At 40.9% G+C, this 18,903-nt stretch overlaps 1 protein-coding gene across 20 annotated transcripts in view; it reads right to left on the bottom strand.

Annotated features, from left to right (window-relative positions):
- The window catches only part of LOC129722531 (CUGBP Elav-like family member 4), an 868,765-nt gene that overhangs the window by 235,837 nt on the left and 614,025 nt on the right, over positions 1-18,903 (bottom strand). For all 20 annotated transcript variants that reach the window (XM_055676019.1, XM_055676017.1, XM_055676031.1 and 17 more), the window contains one exon: positions 7,334-7,382. In XM_055676019.1, the coding sequence (XP_055531994.1) occupies positions 7,334-7,382 (49 nt within the window). The remainder of the gene's footprint in view (positions 1-7,333; positions 7,383-18,903) is intronic.

Raw genomic sequence — 18,903 nt, 5'->3', positions numbered from 1 at the left:
AAGCGCTCTAATCCAAAACCGCGCTATCAAAATAATCAAAACAAAGCAACCTGCACACCGCCGTTGCTGCGTCGCATACAATGAAGATTGAATCGCACACCCCGCCATCGTGATCTCTTTGCGGCAGGAGAAGTTTGGTTGTGTTTGTTTTGACCAAGTCCGCATGCCAGCCGCACCGGACTTGCTTCAAAACAAACACAACTAAACTTCCCTCTCGCCCGCGACGCACGAAGACGAATGAACCCCTAGGAGCGAATGAACCCTGGTCCGACATTTTTGTTGTATTTGAGCACGATATCGGACCGATGTTGAGCCAAATGTCCACCCGTTGTCGGACCGATCTATCGGAGAATCGGACGCGAATTGGTCCGACATCGGCCCGACAATTCTTACTGGGAAGAAGACGAATGAACCCCTAGGAGCGAATGAACCCTGGTCCGACATTTTTGTTGCATTTGAGCACGACATTGGACCGATGTTGAGCGAAATGTCGACCCGTTGTAGGACCGATCTATCGGAGAATCGGACTCGAATTGGTCCGACATCGGCCTGACAATTCTTACTGGGATGCTTTGCAAGCGAGTTTAACAGCACTGCTACGTTAGGCCGACGCATTGTACGTTGACGTTTGTGATATTGTTACAAAATGTCGAAGACGATGATTCGAGAACTCTTTTGGCTACTCGAGCATCCAGGGGCGGACGAAAGGTAATTTGAGTTTCAGGCGGAAACTGATTTCGCTAACTTCTTCTTTCCAGTTTTTCATTTTTATCCAAACAAAAAGGTCAAGTCAATTTTCTTTGGATTTTTAGCGGAAGAAGTTGTTTGGCAGACGCAAATAAATAAATAAATAAATAAAAGAAACTGTAGTGTTGGCACGATTACTACCGCACAATTTTACCGAATAGAAAACAAGAGCCAGGATGATTTGAGTGGTGCGGCGCTCGTCGGAGGTGCAAAGAAGCAGCATAAGCAGTTTACCGGCAAGTGTCATCGCTATGGCAAAGTTGGGCACATTCAGAAGCACTACTGATGCGGCAGACACTAATATTTTTCGAATGAGCAAAGCAACTACTGCAGGGATCAAGGAATTCTAGTTCACACCCCACAGCAAAAACGGAATTGCTGAACGTTTCAATTGGATGCTGGTTGAAAAACTTAAAATAATTTTGTTTGATTAAAATCGAAACCTATGGTCGGAAGCGGATCTGACGGCATTGTACCTCCTGAGCGGTTGTGCTACGGTGGCTTTAGCTGGAAAAGTGGATTAACGTAAAACCAGACCTTGAAGCGGCACTTCCTGTGGCGATCCTCATATTTCATAATAGAGAGGGAGGTATTGAAACAATCTTGATGGTGAGCCAAGTTCTAATCAATGAATCCGAATCAAAGGAACAAACCTTGAGGCGCTCCGTTCGCAACAATCAAGTGAATATTGTCCGGAGTCTACATAAGGTGCAGCGAACGGAAGCGCAGACTTACAGGTAAGTTGCGCCTCAACGAAGTTGTGCTACTTTGGGTACCCGGTCACTGCGGAATCGTAGGAAATGAACATGCCAACAGCCTGGCGAGACAAGGATCTGCTCAGCCATTTATTGGATTTGAACCGTTTCTGGGTACCTCCACATCCGCCATTAAAGGCGAACTAAGATCGTAGTGAGTGAACTACGTTTTCATCACGGCACTCCTCACTGGACACTGTCCTGTTCTTCATCATTCAAAAAAAACGGCAAAGTCCCAACCGACAATTGCTGCGAGATTTCGTTTATAAAACCATCAAGAGGCACAGGGAGATATTTTGTTTGAGAACCGTAGAAGATCCGGTCGGCCATGATCTGCAAGGACACCGTAAGTCGTGGAAGTTATGAGGGAGCGTATCCGCGCGATTTGAACATTGGATCTGTCTACAATGTTTTCGCAACTGATCTTGAATATTAGGCCTATGATCAGCGTTTCGTGATAATTTCATGGCACGCTGATCACAAGTTCATTTTTTCTTATGAGAACCTCTTTATCCTGGAATAGCCACACAATACACAAAATAATCGACTTTAAGCAGCAGCAAAAGACAATACCCAAGAGTTCCGAAGGAGTGTTCCTCGATTCCAGCGTGCGGCTTTGGAGGGCAGTTGGAAGCAAGGTTAGCTTCCGCTGGTTTTTATTGACAAAGGCGTCAGAGCGAAAATTTTTCGGATATGATCACTGTTCACTGATCACTGTGTTCTAGCACGACAGTGCACCAGCGCATGCTGCGAACTTGGTTTTTGAATTATTTTCCATGTATATGGGCGATGGGCCCTTCAGATTAGAACCCAATTGACGTTTTTGTCTGGTCCTGCATGATGTCGCAGCTTATTGACTACACGATTTATAACTTGGAACAGTTTGAAGTGATTATCCAGAAAATCTGGGATGAAAGACCCATGGAATCTGTGCGTGATGCCTGCGACAGCTTCGAAAAGCGTTTGAAATTGCTAAAATTACCTAAGGGAGGGGTTATTCCAAAACGTGATATTTACATATCATTACAGAATTTTGAAATTGTATCCGAATATATTGAACACGGTGTACGTCAAAATTTAAAAATTACTATGCGCAGGGTTTGAAACGGGTTGTATGCCTCTTATTATTGTCAATATCAGTCAGGTGATTTTCTTGTTTTGCTCAACTTTACCGATAAAGAATGACACGAGAAATGCTCTCACTCATAATGATTGAAAATAATTATATAGTGGCTTGCAACTGCTTTTGAATGACAAAACGTTTCACATTAGTCGATCTTAGTTTCTAAAAAAATAAAGCATCCGATTTGTCCGCATATGGTGACGAATTATACTCGCGACTCATTCCTCCTCAATGTTGTGCATAATTTCGAATTAAAAATAATTGCCTCCAATCAAACGGGAATCAAACGAGCAAAAAGGGTCCCTCACACATCATCGCTAACTGCTCTTTGAAGTTGCACATTCCATACGGAATGCGCCGGTCGTGTGCCATCAGCAATGAGCAGTAAAATTTCAGCACATAGCTTACCTGATTGCTGCCATTAGTGCTGAGCGGGTAGCTAAGCACCACCGCCCGCACGGCAGAGTACCAGCTGCATACTGCATCGACCGTGACGCTGCATAAACGTTCATCCGCTGCACCCACAGGCGGCACACGGAACCATTCGTTCGCATACATATTACCAGGCGGCAGCACTTTTGAATATGTTATGAGATAGCCAGTCATTTTTAGAAAACCTGTCGAATATGGCAGCCACCTAAGCAAACTGAGAGGTTTGCGGCATAGTATTGACTGAACAGGGACGGACTGATAAAAAATTGATTTTTTTTTGAATACATGAATGACATAATATTGCTTAATTATTTTTTAGTTCACCATGTTTTAATCAAATTATGTGTAAGGAAAATAACTAAAATTTGTACATCGTTTGAATTTTTCGTTCATCCTTGTACCTGTTGATGTTCTAAGTATTCACTATCTATATTATGAACCCATCTATTGCATGTGATGGGTTGCATTTTCATGCTGCACGGAAGTTCGATGCAACAGTTGGAAGGCACGCCCATCCGTTGCCCTTTTATGAATGGGGAATTCACCTGAAAACGCAACACGATGAGGTTAACAGGATTGCATGGCTCTCCGGCGGAAAGTGGTTGCAATACCGCAGACGATGATTGTTGCTTCACTTGTCGAACCTGCCTGAATGGGCTGGGCACCTGGGTGTCAGTTGAAAGGCGCAGGAAAAGCGATGATTGAAATTGACTGCGGCGAACGATTGTTTGCGGAAGCGGAAGTGGCCAAATTAAATTACGATTGATATTTCAACGGTCTGTTTTTGGTGCGGTGCTGAAGCAATGACTATCTGAAGGGTTTTTATTTTGGTGGCTTCAATATCCGACAGTTTTTTATTCATTTATATTATTTTCAATCCATCAATACAGCGTTGACTGCTTTTGACTGGTTACAACACTGCTTGACCATTAATTTTAATTTTATGTACATCATTTTGACACTAGCTTTCATTTTTTCTACCTCATTCTCTTTCGAGTCTATTTTTCTGCTCATTTCTTTGATCGTTTGACGCAATTCCGTCCTGAACCTTTTTGCTTCTCTCCAAGCTTTATAAACCACTTGAAGACCTTCAGTCGTCGTTCATTACGAGCAAAAACTTCACGCTCCATAAAATCCAGCAAACAAAACCGGACCATTGGTAGCAACAGAAGGAGAACCAACTCAGTCGTCAGCAACATTAACGAGCGAAAGGCCAAACCCTTCGCAATCCGACTGAGTCTTTCATCACCCACCCGCCGTAAGACCTAAGCAAGAAAGACATTCTAACACCAATCCTGTATACATATCCATAATTGGTATAACCGTAATTTGCATAAGCACGGATAGGGTACACTCCGTGAAAAAACCGTTCCACCATTCCAGAGGGACACAGAGTGCAACAACATCGAAACATCACACAAACACTCACACAAAACACAAAAAACAAGTGGAAAAATTAGTGATATAACCTGGTTCCGTTGTAAATGAGATAATTTGAATTAATGGCGTTGAGGCTCACGCTTCCCTGTTATCTCGTTTGGGGTGGCCTCTGTTTCACGCTGGTGCCTCAGTGATTCACGCCCGGCAACAGAACAAGTGGACGAAAATTTTGTAAACTTTCTTTTTGTCTTTGCCTTGGCCAGGCTTAACCAAATTAGGCACAGATACCAACCGCGCTAGTGACTGGACTAATTTAGAGTTTCACCTTTTTCTCGTTTCTGGATTAAGTGCCCAAGGAATCTTTGTTGATTGTGTGCAACTGTGTGTAGGCTAATTTGATGCCTATTTTATTGTCCTCTATTTTGTTCCATTGTCGATGACTTTTCTGTTTTAATGACAATGGGGCTATAAGCTTAACGCGAGAGACCAGCAAGCGTTTCGGAATGGTAATTTGGGGAGCGGTGATTTTTCAACAATTTACCGGCTACTTGTGTTATATTTTATGTATTTATTGTTGTTTTATCAGTTCAGAGTGAATTGAGATGTTTCGTTAAAACTTAAAACTTTTATTTTGCTTCGTAGACTTGAGATACAATAATACTTTCGATTTGAATTGGTTCAGATGACATTGATTAGATCTGGCAGCGAATGAAATATTTGACACTTCTGACATCCGACCAGTTTTGAATCCTTTGCTTCACATTCTGATTTGTAACTCTAAATCTTTTTAGATGACGCTTATTATAATTTAGGTATATAAAATCGCCTTCAGCACGTGTTTGCTCCCAGCTCTACAGCGACCAATGAATCTTCATCAACCTTCTCGCAGGGATTCGTCTCGTGTTCATTTATCATATGAAAATTTCTCGTTTGCCCAAATGTGGCAGTGTCGTCTTTACCGAAAACCTAATGGAGCTTCGCACACATATGCAAAGGCACGACCAACAGGCGACGTCTTAGGTCGCATAGGTGGCTAAGTTGTCCTTTCGCCTTTTTCGACCGTCTTCTTCGGGGTCTTCGAAATCATCGCCTCTGAGGCAACAAGACAAATTGTGTGCCCACCAGTACACACAACGGATCCCCCCAATTTGTTGCTGTCCGACGTTTTCTTGCCGGGAGGATATGCGTGTGTGCAGAATCTTTGGTAATGTTTATGGAGATTTATTGGCATTCTCATAATTCTTCTGCGCTTTTGTTGTCGGCCGGCCACCGTCGTTGTCGTCGTCTAACGAGGCTTTTTTCTCCCTTGTTCCGGTTTCTCGTAATGATCTATCCCTAGGCTGGTCGGACCGGCAAAATGAAAAAAGTTAGATGAATTTTTTAGAATAACAGGAGAAACATGTTTGTTATTCGGTTCAGTATGTACATAAATTTTAATAACGTTACTACAAGAAAGAATGTTCTGTTTAAAACGAAACGCTTCTGTTTTTCCACTGCTGACCTTAATATTTTGTCTATTCCACTTATCTGAAAAATCAATCCAGATTTCAGCTTTGTTTGGGAAATCAATATTTAGACATAATTTGTATAAGTGTTATTACTTCAAAAATTTGCCTTTTAAATATTCAAAACTCAAAAACTTAAGCTTAAAAGAAATTATTCTCCAATCGTTTCTTTTAGTTTTTCACAGGAGATAAAAATTACATAATTTTTGTCTTACTGCAGCTAGGTGCGACAAGCTGGTAGACAAAGGGAGGTCTAAATTACAATCAAGTACGCATGTACCCTCATTAGTGACAACGTTGACTTCAGCCAAACAGTTAGTGGGCGGTATGGCAGTTGATGGGTGGTATCTGTATGCCCGTACCTTACCCAACATTTATTGCCAATCACCATGTCGGTCGGTAATTAGGAAGATGAAAGGCAACCCGTCGGTGGCGCGTGTCCGTGCGAGCTTCTGTGAAGCACAGGCAAGACAACCTCCTAACGGCTGCCCTTGTTGATGTTGTTGTATGCTTACAGACCGACAGAAGAGAAAATTAGTGGTGAGATTACTATCGGGGCTTGTATGTGTATGCAACATATTTTCCTCGGGGTCTTTTTAGTTCTCGTTCTCGTTTTTATGATGTTAATCAAATGGACCTGAATTATGGATGGACAGAAATGGGTTTGATGACAGTCGGGTAGAGCACAGAGCTTGGCAATACTTTTATCACAATGCTTTCTAGGAGGGAACTGAACTGGTTCGGACACTTTTTGTCCTTCTTTCCGATACTAATCCGTCTGTGTGGATTTGAAAATTCAATCCGTAAATAGCTTCAATGTATCTAAAAAGTTTCACTTCGTGTGTAATGGAACATTTGTTTTAGCTGGTACGACATTTGTTTCCAGCCTTAAAGCTCTTTATATTCATATTTTTTAAAATAAATTTGTACACGCCATTTGTGAATTTTCTGTAACAGCCAATTGCACAAAAAATAAGTTGCTCTGTTAATTGCATTTTATTACAAAATTGAATCCTTTTCCTTTACTATTCTTCTTTTTTCTTCATGGTCAAATAATTGTAAAAATAAATAAATAATGCAGTGCTAATACTCAATATAACAGAAACAAGTGATAAAAGCACGCCAAGTTGTATGTCATTTGAATCTTTGGAAAAAAAACCATCATTTATTTTTCCGTTATGCTATTTGCGCGATTTTCCATCAAACCGTCTCATCCTTGGTTAACTGTAGTTGGCTCTGGAGATACATTCCTATACTCATTGTTGCATGTAACTAGTTGTTTTCAAAGAATCGATAAGATGACATAACCCAAAAGATAATCCGGAAAACTCAAATAAATGTAAGAGTTATTGAGCATCGCCAAAGAAGGGGAAACGGTTCAAAGCACTTACCACCGCGGTTCTCGCTATCCGCTGGCTTAACTTGAATAGCACGGTTCATCTGAAAGTAATCGAAAAGAGAAAAACCAAATACTTTAGAACGTCGGATTACAGCAAAAACCACTGAAATACTCTAAACGACGCGATAATTCTTCGCCGGGGTGGTAAACAGGAGCGGAAAATAATGGCGCACGATATTATCGTATATGGAAACAATAAAATTGTAAAAGCATAATTTTTCACCCACTTCACGTAAAGCTTTCGTTGGGAACAAAATACCCGGGCACATTTCCTGTGAATAATCACGGGGGATGACGGGAAGTGCGATTTTAATGTTTTTGGTCCTTTAATTTATATTCAATTTCGAAGCTGCTCTTGGCAAAAGTAACTCAGAGGGAAACCGCGGAAGCGAGACGCAACAGAACTGGGAGAGAAATTAAATTTGCACCGGGAGGGTTTCAATTCCAGATGGCGCAGTGAAATTGGGTTGTTTGTGGTGGAAAATATAAGCGTAACAAAAATTTAGCTGTCAACGAATACTAATTATTTTGATGTGATTATCAGTTAGTTCTATTTGTGAGTTTTTTTCCGTGCAGATAAATTGTTCTTAAGGTTGGGTTCTGTCACACGCAAAAGTTGGATGGTGCGAAACCAGTACAAAATTGTACGTTTTTAGCGCAATTGTTGATGCAATTCGGAACCAGTACAATGATTGCGTGTTGGGCATAACACAATTAATGCTCTAGCGTTTCTCCAATGCAGAGATGCCAGATGTTTTTGAAAAATGTCTGCAACTACTCGAAAAACCGGAAAAATGTGCTCGAAATCTGAAAAAAATCTACCCGTATTTTTGATCAAGCATTCCAATTAATGTATGGTTTTCGCTGGAGAACCATGGACAAATTAAGAAAAACGTATATTTTCCTAAATAATTATAATTTTTCGAGCTTAAATTGGAAATAACTAAAGCTTTTTGATTCAAAATGACTCTCTGCATCTTTTAAAATCATCAGAATACAAATATTTTGAAAAATATTTGAATTAGAATTTTCATAAAAAAATTAATCTACCATAAAAAAATTATTTTTCATTTCTCCATCCTGGACTTCTTTTAAAAGTTGCGTATTAACGTCAAGTTTCTTAAAAAAAAAATGAAAAAAAATTCAACTCTTTTTTTTTTCAATTGAAATTTAATGTTTATGTTTAATTTTTTTTGGTCAAAAAAAATTTTTTTTGTACAGTGTATATTTTTTTTATGATGCATTTCCGATTCGCTACAACTCATTCTCAGACAGTTTTTCTATACAATAAACGGTTTCTGGGCTACAATGCTTCGAATAAAACCTATGCCAAAAGGCATACGCCCTTTTAGAATGTAACTCATGGGTGTAAAAAATCTCTCCACCTATGAAAAATGCTAAGTTTGCTAAGTCAAATACGTGTGCAAAGATTCATTCAAATCAAAAATGGTCGATTGAATATTCGTATTTCCAGGCGATTTGAAATGATTTTTCTCACGTTATTTATATACATGGAATTATATCGAGAATGTAAGCTTTTCACTGCGAGGCATAGAGAACAAGGAATTCTATAATAAGTTTGATCGTTAACTAACGTTGAAAGAAATCGGATTCTGTTATAATTGTGAATAAAATGAAAATTCATTTATGCAACCAAAGCATATTATGGGAATGTAGATATGATTCTAAATTCTGGGACTAAAACATATCGTAATTTTATTTTCAAAGACAGAAGTAGCTAGTGAATATTTCGATTATCAGAAAGCTTCATAATGTATTATTTATATGAATTTTATTGGTATGAATCAGAAGCAAAGTTTTGTGTTTTGAGCAATTCGACAAACATTGTCTCAACTTTGGCAAAGTCGTAGGCAGTAATTTTGTCCTTCCAGCAGAAATATAATTCTTTGTATATTAGAATTTATAGTGATTTTGCCGAAGCCCGTCCATAGGCGGGTTCGGGCACTAGAAGGTTACAACAATTCTATTTTAGTTTTTAAGTGCATATTTTTATTTTTTTTTTTCGAGGTTCGTAATTGGTTGGAAACATGTAACTTGAAACCCTGATGTGGTCATTCATCTTTGCCCAGCAAACTCCTATCTCAACCTCCACGCGGTGCCCACCGGAATACGAGTAACTTTAGCGGAGATCTGGTAACCAATCCCCGGTGAAAACATCAGCCCTGGCAAGGTAGCATACTGAAACCTTACCTGACCACGAACAATGAAATCGGCACGGATGTTACGGATGTCAAGTCTTTTCTGATACCGACCATTGACTTTGACCTGTATTTCGTCGTTTTTAACATCCGCGCAACTAGCTGAATGTGCTAAAATCTCGCACAGAAAGGACGATGTGTTTCAACATACAGCGTTTGGAATCTGATGGCGTGGCGGAAGAATACGCCAGTAAGCTGGATCAACGAAACGCAGAACAGCAGAAAGAGTGAGTGGAATATATAAATGGGATATGGAGTAGTATACGCAGTGCCATTGAAGCGACTGCGAGAGAGGTGAGTTGGTGAGTCACGTGGAGGACAACTTAATGGCTGATTCAATGCTGAGTGCTAGAGAGTGACGGATGAGAAGAACCGTGCCAGGAGCATGCCCACCGCGGCTGTGCGTCAGAACAGAAAAAGAGAGAGATACAGGGAAGCAAAAGCTGCCGAAAATAGAGTCCACCGTCCGGAGAAGCGCGAGCACGTCGAACAGGTACTCGCCAGCGTAGGAGACAACTTTGCTTAAAACGACGTGCGTAGCTTCTATAGAACAGTTAACAGAATCAGGAATTCTCCTGTGTCGGTGATGTGTAATACCAAGGACGGCAAGCTGCTTACCGATAAACCGACGGTTGCAGCCAAGTGGAAGGAGCATTGTCAGGCGCTATTGAATGGTGAGGAGCAAGATGAGCAAAACAAAATTTGGATTATGAGCGTCGAACAAGCTGTAGAGGCTCCAACACCAGAGGAGGTTGAAAAGCGATTAGCAAACTAAAAAAAGGTAAGGCTGCTGGAAAGGATGGTATCCCGGCCGTATTTTTAAACGCGAGAAGTTAGCGACTGTACTATGCGATCCACTGGATCATACCAAGGGTTTTGGTGGATGAACAAATGCCGAACGACTGGTTGGAAGGCCTCATATGCTCAATCTAAAAGGGGGGCCATCGACTGAAATGCTGTAGCAATCGAAGCATTACGCTGCGCAAAGCCGCATACAAAGTACTCTCCCTTATGCTGTTCTTCAGATTGAGACCGTTAACGGAATCCTTCGTCGGCGAATACCAGGCTGTTTCGGACAGGGACGTTCTACGACGGATCAAATTTCCGCCCTGTGACAGGTTTTCGATATGTTCCGGGAGTATAATTTGCAGACTCGTTATCTGTTTGTAGATGTTAAGGCGACATACGACTCAGCGAAAAGAGCTGTGGAAGATTATGCTGGAACACGGTTTTCCGTATGACGCTTGAAGAATCGAAATCATGCGTGTGGACAGTCGTGTTCGTAACGTGAGATGGACTGAAGCAGGGGGATGTGTTCTTCAACTTACTGTTCAACATCGTCTTTAAAGGTTAAGTACGAAGAGCAAACATGCAAAGAAACGGTAGGATCAATATGTAATCTCACACCCTGCTTGGTTTTGAGGACGACATATCATCGGTATCGACCGTAGCGTCGTGGAGGAGGCCTTCAGACCTTTCAAGAGGCAAGCGGTGAGCTTTGGACTCAGTACTAACTCTACAGGGTGCGTGGAAGATTCGGTTGTATTGGTACTGAAGTAAACATGGATGGGGAACGATTTGAAGTGGTTGATGGAATTCGTTTATCTTGGTACGCTTGTGACATATGACAACTTTATGAGCCGTGAAGTGAAACGACGAGTTGCAGCTGCGAACAAGGCCTTCTATAAACTACGTGATCAGCTAAGGTCTCGTAGTTTGCGAACTAGCACAAGCGCTGCATTGGACGCTCATCTACCCGGTTGCCATTTACGGACATGAAGCATGGACGCTGAAAGAAGCTGATCGACAAGTGCTCGGAGTATTTGTGCGTAAAGCTCTGCGATCGATACTTGGCGGTAAGTTGGAAGATGGAGTGTGACGCAGATGCATTAATCACGAGTTGTAATATGTACTATTAAGGTGTACAACATGCTTATATAGTGAAGGTAATTCGGCGGGGCAGGTTTCTTTGGGCTGGACATGCAGCCAGAATGCCCGACGAGAGAGCCTTCAAAACCATATTCAGCAGAGCAATAGGAAGAGGCCGTCGACTCCGTGGTAGGCTACGCACTCGGTGGATGTGTGCGGTGGAAGAAGATGGACGATCTGCTGGTGTTCGAGGTGACTGGAGAATAGCTGTAAAATTTTTTTGTTTTCGACAAATCTTATTATTTTTCTTCAATATTCGTCACCTGTTATTGCTAGAGCAACATTGAATTGTTTTATAGAAAAAAAAAATCAAATTTTTCAAAAAGTGTTTTTAGACATTTTATTATCATTTAATTTTGTGGAGAGCTGGCAACAAGGCCAATTAAGTGCTGTGCGCGTACTGCCTCTATGAAAAAATTTAGTCGTAAAGCTTGTTTCCCGCGAAATAAAATAGTGTAATTAGTGAAATCGGGAAGTTCCGGTTACCCTGTTATCTAGAATAGTGAAGGAGTGAATCACAGGACCGCTCTGGGCAGGATAAGTATCATTATATTTCGCAAGTCTTTTGTTTGTTTTGTGATCAGTTTGACCAGACACAAAAAATCACCTAACGAGAAGTAAAATTAGTCACGCTTGCAGTGCCGCTGCTGTTCGCTGGCGGGTAGACGAACTAGCCAATAAAGCTGCCCATGAACCAAATCTGTAAATCTGATAGTTTGTTAATCCGCTTCGCTTATATGTACTTAGTTTAATTGTGTAGTCAAACATTTATTTGTCGCGAGTGAAATTGAGAAATATATATTCGTTTCCTTCATTTTGCTAATTTATGATTTCTCTAGCTTTTGGACAAATGTTTTCTAAATGTTCGCATTTTGTTTAATTGACCTATTGAGTTCATGTCTCTTGTTTTCGGGTTTTTGTTGGTTTGGGTTTTTTTTATAAATAAATTTTGTCCTTTACATACCCTAATGCTTCTTAGGTGTTTTATAATTCATTTTAATTGGTCTCACATTGGGCTTTGGATGCATATAATTTTACCGGTTTTTTGTACTAAAGCGAGTGTTTTTGCTTTTTCGTCATACTAGTGGTCGGTACGCTCTTGTTTGCTTTCGGAGAGGGCAGTTCAGTTTCACGCGCGATAGTTTGACTGCGCTCAGTGTAACTATCTTAATACAGCGGTTTCGAAGTTCAATGGCCACGTGTAAATGACCATTACATCGTATAACGTTTTTTTTCGTTACTCACTCTATCGGTTATTTGAGCGCATTATCCATCATGTCACAAAACAACGCGGTACGATGTTTGCCACTGGTGCCAGTAGTTTGCGTAGTTTACGTTCGACGTGCGGTTGTTGCGTTTTACAAAATCCATTCGTTTCTAGGTAAATTTAAATAGTTCACGGGATGAAACGCGAAGGTTGGTGTGATACAGACTGTTGACGATTGGTATGTTGCCGATGATAACTTGTAACTTCGATTATCCTGTATGCCGATACAGCTATCGTGGCATGGTTCTTTTTATATCGTCTCCTGGTGGCCGGGTGCCCAGAGACCGCGAAGTAACCATATCGTGCGCGAATTTGTGTAGAAAAGATCGCACCATCAACCTCGATGGATCCAGATCAATTCCTTTCCACTAACACTAATTCCTTCCTTTGATACTTGTGGATGATGCAGAGGATTCCTCGGTCTCTAGTAGCAACAAGTATTAAACTAACACTCCCGATATCCCTTCCTCTATTGATCTGCATTGGGCGTGGCCAGCTACCTTTATCTTGGTACGCTTGTGACATATGACAACTTTATGAGCCGTGAAGTGAAACGACGAGTTGCAGCTGCGAACAAGGCCTTCTATAAACTACGTGATCAGCTAAGGTCTCGTAGTTTGCGAACTAGCACAAGCGCTGCATTGGACGCTCATCTACCCGGTTGCCATTTACGGACATGAAGCATGGACGCTGAAAGAAGCTGATCGACAAGTGCTCGGAGTATTTGTGCGTAAAGCTCTGCGATCGATACTTGGCGGTAAGTTGGAAGATGGAGTGTGACGCAGATGCATTAATCACGAGTTGTAATATGTACTATTAAGGTGTACAACATGCTTATATAGTGAAGGTAATTCGGCGGGGCAGGTTTCTTTGGGCTGGACATGCAGCCAGAATGCCCGACGAGAGAGCCTTCAAAACCATATTCAGCAGAGCAATAGGAAGAGGCCGTCGACTCCGTGGTAGGCTACGCACTCGGTGGATGTGTGCGGTGGAAGAAGATGGACGATCTGCTGGTGTTCGAGGTGACTGGAGAATAGCTGTAAAATTTTTTTGTTTTCGACAAATCTTATTATTTTTCTTCAATATTCGTCACCTGTTATTGCTAGAGCAACATTGAATTGTTTTATAGAAAAAAAAAATCAAATTTTTCAAAAAGTGTTTTTAGACATTTTATTATCATTTAATTTTGTGGAGAGCTGGCAACAAGGCCAATTAAGTGCTGTGCGCGTACTGCCTCTATGAAAAAATTTAGTCGTAAAGCTTGTTTCCCGCGAAATAAAATAGTGTAATTAGTGAAATCGGGAAGTTCCGGTTACCCTGTTATCTAGAATAGTGAAGGAGTGAATCACAGGACCGCTCTGGGCAGGATAAGTATCATTATATTTCGCAAGTCTTTTGTTTGTTTTGTGATCAGTTTGACCAGACACAAAAAATCACCTAACGAGAAGTAAAATTAGTCACGCTTGCAGTGCCGCTGCTGTTCGCTGGCGGGTAGACGAACTAGCCAATAAAGCTGCCCATGAACCAAATCTGTAAATCTGATAGTTTGTTAATCCGCTTCGCTTATATGTACTTAGTTTAATTGTGTAGTCAAACATTTATTTGTCGCGAGTGAAATTGAGAAATATATATTCGTTTCCTTCATTTTGCTAATTTATGATTTCTCTAGCTTTTGGACAAATGTTTTCTAAATGTTCGCATTTTGTTTAATTGACCTATTGAGTTCATGTCTCTTGTTTTCGGGTTTTTGTTGGTTTGGGTTTTTTTTATAAATAAATTTTGTCCTTTACATACCCTAATGCTTCTTAGGTGTTTTATAATTCATTTTAATTGGTCTCACATTGGGCTTTGGATGCATATAATTTTACCGGTTTTTTGTACTAAAGCGAGTGTTTTTGCTTTTTCGTCATACTAGTGGTCGGTACGCTCTTGTTTGCTTTCGGAGAGGGCAGTTCAGTTTCACGCGCGATAGTTTGACTGCGCTCAGTGTAACTATCTTAATACAGCGGTTTCGAAGTTCAATGGCCACGTGTAAATGACCATTACATCGTATAACGTTTTTTTTCGTTACTCACTCTATCGGTTATTTGAGCGCATTATCCATCATGTCACAAAACAACGCGGTACGATGTTTGCCACTGGTGCCAGTAGTTTGCGTAGTTTACGTTCGACGTGCGGTTGTTGCGTTTTACAAAATCCATTCGTTTCTAGGTAAATTTAAATAGTTCACGGGATGAAACGCGAAGGTTGGTGTGATACAGACTGTTGACGATTGGTATGTTGCCGATGATAACTTGTAACTTCGATTATCCTGTATGCCGATACAGCTATCGTGGCATGGTTCTTTTTATATCGTCTCCTGGTGGCCGGGTGCCCAGAGACCGCGAAGTAACCATATCGTGCGCGAATTTGTGTAGAAAAGATCGCACCATCAACCTCGATGGATCCAGATCAATTCCTTTCCACTAACACTAATTCCTTCCTTTGATACTTGTGGATGATGCAGAGGATTCCTCGGTCTCTAGTAGCAACAAGTATTAAACTAACACTCCCGATATCCCTTCCTCTATTGATCTGCATTGGGCGTGGCCAGCTACGTTATTGACCAGTGAAAAGAAAGATCACCAGGAGTTGTACACTGAAAATGGCTTGCTACTTCTAGGCACCATTTTGACGGTTCTTTGTGCAATTTCAGCTGATTCTGATCAATCGCGGGCAACACACGGGCGATCAAATATGCTATGCTATGCTATGCTATTATCATTTAATTTTGTATTTTTTTTTAACAAATTTCTTCTATCTTACGTTTTTTTCTGGAAGGCCAAAATTACTGTCTTTAATTCTACACCATTTTTCTTCTAAACTAAAACTACTAAACTATATAAGCCAAATAAAATGTTTGTAATCATTATTAGGGAGCACGCATAAATGGCGTAGATTTTTTTAGGTTTTTTTGACTCCCTCCTCCCCCATCGTAGCATTTCGTCACAAAGTCTGACCCCCTATAGTTAATTATGTAGCTTTATCACCACCTCCCCCCCCCCCTCTTATGACATTTTTTTTGAAAATTTTATTATCAAAAACATACATTACATCAGAAATGACCAAGACAAAGCAGTAACGAACATTTAGAAGAAATTCATTTTTTTTTTTATTTCATATTTGCTACGTAGCTTGGCTTGAACCCATACCCTCCCTCTCGTCACATTTCGTCACAAAACTGCAAACCCCCTCTTCCCACCTTGAATGTTACGTCATTTATGGATGATCCCATACCAGTTTTACATAAATCAATTAAAATAAAACAAAATAGTTGCCCGGTATTTTTGTAGAAGTGCTCCTCTAACAAGCAATTGTAGAACTGGTGAATGAGCGAAAAAAAATATAAAAAAAATAGATTTATCGCGACATTGATCGTTAATGTGATTAATTATTTTGGTTGATTACATTTTAATTCTTTTCAAAAATTGGTTCTATATTGGTTTAAAGCTCAAAATTCTCCACCTTCTCTATTGCAATTCTCCACCTTCTCTATTGCAACCCACTCGATGCAGTATGAATTGAATCTCCACTACTTTCAGCACATGAAATCATAAAGATATTTCAATTTAGGCTGAGAGTGCGGTTTCTAGCTTAATCATTGCCAAGTATAATCTGCAGTTTGTGTTATTCGTCTTATCGGGCCGTTAAAAAGTGGATTTTGCCACAGCGCAGGTACCTTCAATAACAGCAAACAAACTAGTAAGTGTTTTTAATATCTCACCGATGTTCGGTATGAAACTCGCGTTACAGCCCTATCTAAGGGCGAACACAGCCCTTCATACACATGTAGTACTGTGATGATTGAATGAGGGGTGTGCTTCTCGGTGAAAGTTCTTCTTGACAGCGCCGTCGCCGTCGTCGTCGTCGCTGACGGTCGCCAGCGAAAGTAAATTTCATTTTAATCCTCCTTCACGTCGTCTTTTTCATAGCCGCAACGATGTTTTTGTTCCATTATGTCAAATTTCCAGCGTGTAATTTTCCCATTTCGTGGATCGTCCGGAAGGGTTGAAATGGCTGGAGAGTGCGGCGTTGAATCGGCTCATACCATTTGTGTTTTCGCAAGGTTAAAACGGCGATATTTCACGAAACCGTTGGGGAGCAGGCTCTCGTTCCTGATAAATTTTAATAGTGATTTTATCATTTTACATCCGCTTGGAAGTTGCTGGGAAGAGGTAACTGAAAACGTTTTACGGTTTAATTTTCGCTGTGGTTTGCGATACCTTAGTAACGCCTTAACGCAATACGCGATTTGAATGGTTCCATCAGCAGAGCCAGAGTTAGTGTTGCCAGACACTAACTCTTTTGGGAAGAACTTAGTACAGTAGTAAAAATTCGTTTAATCAAGCATTAAAGATTGTGTTCTCTACTTTCGAAAGTTTCTTTTGGAGGTGTAATAAGAAATTATACCAAAAAGCACTTATTCATTCTTATTCACTTCATATAGTTAAAAACCTGGAATCTCATATTACTGCATCACAGAAGCGATTCAGAACTAATTGATTTCTGGCAGTAATATCGTTTTTATCGCTCCGCGCGCTTTTTGGCCAGTTGAAACGGGAATCGGAAAAACCACTTTTAATTATTTCCCCAATGTCCCGGGCACTTTTTCAGCTCGTATTTTGTTTGCTAAAAACTCTACAGTAAGAAAATACCATCGTTGAGACGTTGCTGTAATTCAGTAGGGTGCAACCATCAATTTCGATCATATCCTGTCCAAGTAATTTTCACCCAAGTTATCGAGTTTAGACAGTACATGCAGAATCAAGAAGAGCAGTTTGGTTAATATTTTAATGCGTTTTTCCCGTATCGATTCGAGCCCCTAGAGACAATTTTCTCATCTCTGTTTATCCGAGCGAAAGTTTTGCAGCTTCTGGGGAAAGTTTATCTTTCTGTTCGATTGCTGCTAGCTATATCGGTTGGACGGCTTCAGGTCCGGAATATCGGGAGGGCTTGTAACCCCGCTCCCAGGATCTAATGTCAAGTGAATGCGTTGTCTTAGCTGTAATTAATTAATTACCAGCCAGTTGATCGATCCGTTTCTTCTGAATAACCGGTCGGCCTAAGGACGTGTCGATCTAGGGTGATTCAATTTTGATTCTGTGCGCTTGAATATTAGTTCATAATACGTACAATATATTTCTACTTCTTTGCCGCAGATTCCATTTTACTTTCATTTTCACTCCTTATATGCGCAATGTGTATACGACCACCCTACGCTATTCAGCGGGGAACTGACTAGAAGAAGATGGTGTAATAAATAAATTTTCAAAGTGAATGATATATCAAGGATGAACGGTCAGTCGGTCTTTGTTCGTCTGTCTGTCTGTAGCTGGCTAGCTGGAATTCCAGTCAGCTAAGAGACAAAATTTGTGCAACCATTATACGCACTCGATCGGGCCTTATTTCGGTTGAGCGATATTGTACGGGGGTGGTTGGCGGTCGAGCCGGCATGGGAATAAGTGTGGTTTTCCAATTCTCTGTTTCCTGTTCCATGGGACGTTTCGCAACCGGCTTGCTCGTGTATAGCGATACTCCCAGTGCGATTCGGCTATCGAGTGAGTGCGCCCAGTTGTAGGCCGGAAACGGCCATTGTGTGTGCGGGGACTGGGCACAAACACACATCCATTAACGTAATTAGTTACCATTTATATTATGTTTCAGATTATAACAAAGTGTTCGAAATAGATAACGGTTGGGCGAGTGGTGCGCCTATTGTGTGTGGTTCAATACCAGGTCGCTTCCTTTGTCGAAAGGGTGACCAACTTCCGCTACCGATATACTCCTTGCTCGGTGTGCTGGTTTGACGGCAAGCATATGTCTTGCGGGATTGTGTACGCTGACGCACTTTTTCGGCGACTGACTCGAAACCGCGATCGGCCGGCGCTCTCGTGGTGTGTCGTAATTTAGTGAGATTGGCTAATGACTCTATTTGGGTGCAATAAAATATAAATCAATAGCATGAGCAATAGATCAAAACTATACCTGACAGGGCATTGGAAGAATAAATGCGAGCAGTAAACCACACAAACCGAAACACTATGAGTGTTGGTTTATTGTTTGGTTATGCTTGCATGCCGCTGATGGCTGGAGTTCTAGAAATTTCTA

This window comes from Wyeomyia smithii, chromosome 2 (genome assembly GCF_029784165.1).
Source record: "Wyeomyia smithii strain HCP4-BCI-WySm-NY-G18 chromosome 2, ASM2978416v1, whole genome shotgun sequence".
Lineage (NCBI taxonomy): Eukaryota > Metazoa > Arthropoda > Insecta > Diptera > Culicidae > Wyeomyia > Wyeomyia smithii.
Note: the sequence above shows the minus strand (reverse complement) of the source record. Positions and strands in the feature narration are given on the sequence as shown.